Consider the following 7681-nt stretch of genomic DNA (forward strand, 5'->3'; position numbering starts at 1 on the left):
ATACAATGACGTAAGTTCCTTTAGCTTATTTAGACTTTGCTCCCTGCTCCCTTTCTTACGCCGTGCGTACACACGCTTGCGCTTCTTTATCAGCCGCAGTAGGCTACCGGTAATCCATGGTTTTTCTCTCTTTTTTAGCTTCGATGAGTCTATGCTTGGAAGGTATGTTTGCCCAAACTGAGAATTCTCTGCTTTAATAATACCCATGTGTCATGCACACTCATCTCCTCTGTGTATCGTTCTTGTGTGGGCTGGCAAGAATAGACAACTCGGGTATCAGGATAACAATGCTTTGGTTTATTCCGTGTTGTTACTTATATAGCCGAAGGTGGAAAGGGGTTAGTGTAGTAGAGGGCAAGGGAAAGGCACGTGGCAATGGAGCATACAGATAGCTTGTCCGCCTTGATCTGATACGATACATCCTCCTTCCCAACGGTCGTTCACCGCTGAGCTCAACACCTCTGGCTCGTTTGCTGGAAGCGCTCGTCATAACCCAATCGCTCCGGAGGCCGCTTCTGTCGTGTTGTCCTTCGCGGTGGCTGAACCGTTGGCTGCTGAGCTGCCGCTTGTAGAGTCGTCGTAGTTGCCGTTTGTAGAGCCGTCGTGATGGTTGGCGCTGTGGATGTCATTCCGTGTGATGAGGCCCGGTCGTTGTCCGAATCTTCGTCGTCTGACAAGTCGACCTCGCATTCTTCCTTCGTCGCTAAAAGGTGTCGACGGTTGCGCCGAAGTACGGTATTATTCTCCGTACGCACGTAAAAGGACCGCGGCCCGGCTGATCCAACTACCTTGGCTTTCCGCGCCCATGACGCTCCATTCAGGCGTACCACGTCGTCGTTTTTAAGGCGGGGCAGCACCCGCTCGTTGTGGCCTGTCTGTCGGTGTTTCTTGACCCGTATCGCAGGAAGGGGATCGAAGTCCGGCACGGGTGTGCGCAGCCGCCTTCCTTGCAGCAGCTCGCCAGGAGACCGACCATCTTCGACAGGACATGCCCTGTAATTTAATATGCCAAGCCAAAAGCATTCGTTTGCAGCTTTCGTTTTCTTTAAGATGCGTTTGATTATTTGTACACCCTTTTCCGCGAGCCCGTTAGATTGGGGGTATTGCGGGCTGGATTTCACATGTTTGAAATCGTAATGCTTTGCAAACAGCGCGAACTCGTGGCTGCTAAACTGTGGGCCGTTATCTGAGCATACCTCCGTTGGGATGCCGTATCTCGAAAATATAGCACTCAGTCTATCAATAACCGAGGTGGCTGTTGTGTCGGGTAGGAGCTCCACCTCTGGGAAATTGGACATCGAATCGTAAACACACAGATAGTGTCTTCCGGAATACTGAAAGAGATCGACACCGACACGGTACCATGGTTGAGTGGGCGTTGGTTGTAGAATCAGAGGCTCTGATGGTTGCTTATAGGCATATGTTCTGCAGGTCGGACAGCTTTGGATCAACGACTCGATGTCAGAGTTTATGTTCGGCCAGTAGACTAATTGCCTAGCCCTAGCTTTGCACTTTACCGTGCCAAGGTGGCCTGCGTGAATCCTCTTTAACATCTCTCTGCGCATGCTCGTGGGAATTACTACTTTCGTTCCTTTCAAAAGTATGCCGTCTACTACTAAAAGTTCGGCGGCAACTGATTTCAGCGCCCCTTCCACTTCGTCTCCCCTCCCGAGCTTTCGTAGTACTACGCTAAGATACGGATCAGTAGCGGTTTCGTGTGCAAGTTTCGCAGCCGTTTTTTCACTTACGAGTGCTGATACGACTGTGACGGCGTGAATTTCTACGTCGCCCGTGTCGGCGGCCCCCTTGTTCCCAGGAGCAGGAGATCGAGAAAGCATATCAGCCAAGGCCATCTGCTTGCCAGGAACAAATATCAACGTGTAATCGTATTTGAGCAATCGTAGGAAAAAACGTTGCACTCTTGGCGGCATATCGGCTATGCCTTTCCTAGATATGTTTATCAGCGGGCTGTGGTCGCTCTCGAGTATGAGTGGGCGACCATACACAAAATGGTTAAACTTTTCGCAACCGAAAACCAACGCCAAAGCCTCTTTTTCAATTTGCGAATATCTCTGTTCCGATTCACTCAGCGCTCTCGACGCGTAAGCGACCGGTTTCCAGCAGTCCCCATGACGTTGTAGGAGTGCGGAGCCAATGCCACTTTGAGATGCGTCTGAAGTTATCTTCGTCTCCAAACCTAGGTCAAAAATAGCAAGCAGCGGTGCCTCGCTTAGCTCCTGACATATGGCTTGCCACTCGTTTTCATGATTAGGTGTCCATTCAAAAATGACGTCTTGTTTGATCAGGGAACGCAGAGTCGAAGTGCGCTGGGAAAGTGACGGTAGATACTTGCTAAAATAGTTAACAACCCCGAGCAACCTTTGTACTGCCAATTTGTCTTGTGGCTTTGGCATTTTGAGAAGACCGTCCACAAGGGCAGGATTGGGGCTAATGCCTTTGTGGCTAATGATGTCGCCCAGGAACAAAATTTCTTGAACGCCGAATTGGCATTTGGCTGCATTAAAAGTTAGGCCCGCTGCTTCAGCTGCCTTTAGTGCATGGTGCAGCCTCTGGTCATGCTCCGCCCTAGTCGCACCCCAGATCAGCACATCGTCCACGTATACACGTATGCCAGGAAGGCCCTCGAACACTTCGTTGAGGGCTTTTTGAAACACCTCACTAGCTGACGCTATGCCGAATGGAAGGCGTAGAAAGCGATAACGGCCGAAAGGCGTGGCAAACGTGCATATCTTGGATGATTGCTCGTCCAGTGGGATTTGGTGAAACCCTGCGTTTGCGTCTAGACGCGAGAAAAACTTCGCGCCTGCCAAGTCCGCTTCAATATCTTCTCTACGAGGCATTTGGTAGTGTTCTCTTTTCAGGTTTTCATTAATCCTTCTGGGATCCATGCATACCCGCAACTTGCTGTCTTTTTTTAGTACAATGACTAACGGGCTTACCCAGTCCGTCGGGCTGCTGACCTTCTGAATGATGCCTTCGCGTTCCATTCGGTCCAGTTCTGCACGAAGAGGCTCTCGCAGCGACAGGGGAACCCTTCGAGCTGGCTGAACGATTGGCACGGCGTCCTTGCGTAGCACCATCTTGTATTCTTTCGGGGTACGCCCGGTTCCGTGGAAAAGCTGCGGGAATTCCTGGAAGACTGCTTCGGTGTTGCTCGTCGACACGCCTTCAACAGCGCGATTGACGATGCCTAGCTTCTCGCTAGCTGCCAAGCCCAAGATAGCGCTGTGGCCGTTCTTTACCACGAAAAATTCGGCGCATATCTGGCGGTCGCCTACCGTCACGGGCGATAAAAATGTACCGACGTGCTTGATGACGTTGCCACCGTAGGATCTCAGAACAGCGCCGCTGGGTTTCAGCGTCACGGTCTTGAACTTGCGGAACACTGATAGTGGTAACACGTTAGCTTGTGACCCTGTGTCAACTTTGAAACTTAGGTGTTTGCCTTGAAGACACGCGTCCACCAGCCAGTCGCGTTTTTTGTTGGCGCTGCCGACTGCGACATCCAGCACCTCGAAGTCGTCGTTTTCATGCTGTACCTCGTAAACGGCATCTTTCTCGCGGCAACAAGACGCGAAGTGGTTCCGCCCATTGCACGAGTAGCAGGTCTTTCCGTATGCCGGGCAGCGTCGCAAGGCATGCCTTCGATTGCAGCGCGTACAGTTCGGGTTGCGCCGGGGGCTTGTCGGAGCGTTCTTGCTGGTCTTCATAGCGTTAACGTCGAGTTCTTCACTTGCCTTACGCCAGACTTCATTTTGACGAGCTGATGTTTCTGCCGCCTTGCATAAGGTGACGACCTTTTCCAAGGTCAGGTGTTTGTCCCTGAGCATCTTCTCTCGAAGCTTCGGCAAGTTGGTTCCAAACACCACTTGGTCGCGTACCATCTCGTCTGCCATGGTCCCGAAGTTGCAGTGCTGCGCTTGTCTCTTCAAGGTACGTAGAAACTGCTCGAACGGTTCCGCCTCGCCCTGCAGACGGGAGCGGAAGACGTATCTTTCGTGAATTTCGTTTTGTTGCTCCACGCAGTATTCTTCGAATTTGGCAGTCACGGTGGCGTAGTCTTCTTTGTTTTCTTCTTCGGTGAACACAAAGTTGTTAAACACGTCCAAGGCTTCCTCTCCCGCCACGCTGAGCAGCAGGGCTGTCTTTGCCGCCTCCGATCTCGGCTTGTCGGTGCTTGCTGTGGCTTGAAGGAAAAGGTCGAACCTCTGACGAAACAGTTTCCAGTTTCTTCCTCCATCAGCTGTCAGTTGTAATGGTTCAGGCAGCCTTAGGTGCTCCATGACGTCGACCTTCACGTTCGGTTCAATCCCACTTCTGACACCATGTATCGTTCTTGTGTGGGCTGGCAAGAATAGACAACTCGGGTATCAGGATAACAATGCTTTGGTTTATTCCGTGTTGTTACTTATATAGCCGAAGGTGGAAAGGGGTTAGTGTAGTAGAGGGCAAGGGAAAGGCACGTGGCAATGGAGCATACAGATAGCTTGTCCGCCTTGATCTGATACGATACACTCTGCAAGGCACTCAAAGGAAAGGAAATTGCTACCTATGCTCTGAAAATGTCCTTTCATAGTCTCCTTTTTTACATAACATTACCTGTCTACCCATGCATATTGTTTTGCGCGAAAGACGAAATCCAAGGGTTGAGATAGCAGCACGTGGTCACTGATACCGGGTATGACATCAGTGTTTTTAACAACGGCTGAGTAGTTACAAAGAAACAAGTGAAGTATGTTTTGATCCCCTGCAGGTCCAATGACATGCTGATTAAAGGCTAAGCTGTCAGGCATGCAATTGACATCAAGATTCAGCTGACTCATGGTTCTACATGCACCAGTTCATCCCCCCATATCATATCCGGTAGATGAAAATCGCCTCCAAGTAAAACGCAGTCATTCGAAACGCTGGATACCAGGCCATAAAGTGCCTCAACGATAGCAGGATGAGAGTTAAAGGGTCTGTAGAACACTCCCGCAATGAAAAATTGGGGGTTGTGGGGATATTTATACAGCGTGTAGTTGGTCTGCCATTCAAAGTTGCGACGAGTCACACGCTGTAGATGAGCAATTTAGCCAGTGCGGTACAACCGCTAGCCTGGGGTCTTTAACGTGCACCACGCAGTAGTGATACACGACCGGACGCCGGTACGATGCTCATCCCCTCCCGCAATGAATTTGTTGTCAGGCAGCCCAACAGTACACCAGACTGATTCGTCAGTATTACCTGGGACGTCTGGTGGGCAGCTTTTCGGAGAACTAATCAATATGAAGACGCCTTCCCCCTGTGATGACCTATCTTTTCTATACGCGTTAAATGACCTAGGAAATACCTCGTGATCTGATATGGAGCTATCTAACCACGGCTCTGTTCCCAGCACTATATCAGCTTGCACAGAACTAATCAATCCACTCAAATCTTCCACTTCATTTTTCACACTTTTGCAATAGACCCATCTCACGAGGAGTTGCGCGACGCCACCGCTGCCGCGGTGCATTCTGGTACCTGTAGTTCCGTAGCGGCCTATCTGCTGGTCCATCTCAAATAGGACCTCCGCACTGCTTTGCGGAGGTCGTTTTTAATACACTTCTTACTCGGTGTATTTTGGTGGTTATATCTGTTATTGCGACGACATGTTTCAAGCACAACCGTGCTTCAAAAAATCAGGACAATCACTAAAGAGCAGCGATTCCCGATATGCACCACTTGATATAAAACAACGTTTTTTTCGGAAGCAGCCTTCATTTTTTTTTCATACCAACGCGAAAAGATTACATAATGCAATTTAGAAGTGCAACACGTACTTACCGCCAAAAATGTAACAAACGAACCTCATCCATTTTGTGGTGGTTACTGATCCATTCTGCACTAGCCCCAGTCGAGACCGCAGAAAAAGCTTCCCCCATCGGGCGACTGTTAGCGTTCGGATCTTGCGCAAACAAAATAAAACTGAATAGAAACTGTGCACGAAAAATCATCTCCACCCCAAGCTTTCAGGTATCTGGCATGGTTGCTTCTTTTTGATAGATGTCAATTATTACGGGGCGTCAGGCATGGCCTTTCTGTAGATCAGTTCTTTGTGTGCAGGCTTCTCCCGCTGTTCATCTGTACTCTGTCGCACAGGGTGTCAACCAGAATGAAACAACTTTTAGAAAACTATCGCTGACCGAGAAAGTCTATTTAGCTCCTCTTACTTGATGGCTGATTAAACGTTAAGGCCCGTTCACACTCTTGCAACCGAGTGCGACCGAGAGAGACCAAACCGGTTTTTAAGCCTCTTGCGATCTCTTAGGACCAGCTCCGCTCAGTGCATCCGGTCCCAAGAAGTCTTTCTCGGTCGTACTCGGTTGCAAGAGTGTGAATGCGCCTTTATGCACAAGACTGAGCACCACCAAGCTCAGTTTTTCATCACATTTGATGCTGTTCCGTGGTGCTATACACCGAGCCAATGGTCCCTCGAATTTTCTTGTTCTTTGCTATTGCATTAGATGTTCACTTGTTTGCAAGGTAATTCAGACGTCCGAGGAGTCGGAATGCTCGAGTAGTGGCGCCGGTGTTTTTTTGTTTTCTTTTCTTTTCCGCGGCCGCAGTGGGATTACCCCGTAAACGGCAGTGGGCTCACGCGTTCACGAAGACGAAGAAGCAGACGACGACGTAGCAGACGACAAAGCGATTCTAAACGATTAGACGACTGAAACTGCTTTTCTGCACTTGCTGAGGAAAGCAAGGCATCACAAACAACACAATCTTATGAAGTAAAAACATGCAAGAGAATCAAGGTGATACCGGGGCGTGACAAATGATAATCTATGATGATGTACTATACGCGCAGCCGTATGTAGCCGGGAAGGGATGACTACAAGTAGCATGGCGGCGCCACCACTTCCGAAATGCGCGCGCCTGCGCAGTTGGCTTGGTGACATCGGTCTATTAACTACCAACACTAAAACATTTCTCTTGTCAATTTTCCCAATCGCACTTTGGCGTCAAGTACGCTTCACGGCCACAATTTCCTCTTTTTCAGCATCCCAAATGAACATACTACCGTTGATTATAACTCCATCATAGGTTAATGGGACCTTATTGTTTGGATCTTCTTTTTTTCCTTCGCGTGTACCCAAAGATGACGACGCTTTTCTCTTACTTCCAGAGTGCATTCATCAGATAATGATAAAACAGAACCTTTTAGCTCGTGTCCGAAGTCATGAGAAACTCATGACTTGGGGTTTTCCATTGCGAGAAGAAAATGTAATTATTACTGCCCGAATTTTAACGCGTATCGTTAAGGAGCTCGTGTCGCAGAAAACCCGACGCCGGTGGCGTGTTGGCAAAATCCTGATTGGTCGATAGGGTCATGACGTCGCAGCCACATGACCTCGCGCGGAAATTTAAAACCCCCCACAACGTTCACGTGAAATGTGACGTCACGCGTGGAATAAAAGTGATTAAAGCATTACCTGCTGTAAGGCGAATTAAAGATCGCCGCAGTACACCGCAGACGAACTAAGAGAGCGGAAGAACGCAGCAAAACGAGCGAAGAGGCGGGCAGCGAAATCCACCATCGTCGCCAAATCTTGCCTTATCGGGCCCCGTTTGCATCGCCTTCTCGTTCGCTTTCGTGCTCTTCTTGACAGTCAGCAGCAAGTCACAGCGGGCAAAA

The 7681-nt window shown here is 49.4% G+C and overlaps 1 protein-coding gene across 1 annotated transcript; it reads right to left on the reverse strand.

Moving 5' to 3' along the window:
- Positions 1–276: 276 nt before the first annotated feature.
- LOC120846467 (uncharacterized protein K02A2.6) lies at positions 277–4151 on the reverse strand. Its single transcript, XM_042287133.1, has one exon. It carries the CDS (start codon positions 3915–3917, stop codon positions 453–455), a length of 3465 nt encoding a protein of 1154 aa, XP_042143067.1. The 5' UTR covers positions 3918–4151; the 3' UTR covers positions 277–452.
- Between the last annotated feature and the right edge of the window lie 3530 nt (positions 4152–7681).

This window comes from Ixodes scapularis, unplaced genomic scaffold (genome assembly GCF_016920785.2).
Source record: "Ixodes scapularis isolate PalLabHiFi unplaced genomic scaffold, ASM1692078v2 PGA_scaffold9__187_contigs__length_104089568, whole genome shotgun sequence".
NCBI classification, from domain to species: domain Eukaryota; kingdom Metazoa; phylum Arthropoda; class Arachnida; order Ixodida; family Ixodidae; genus Ixodes; species Ixodes scapularis.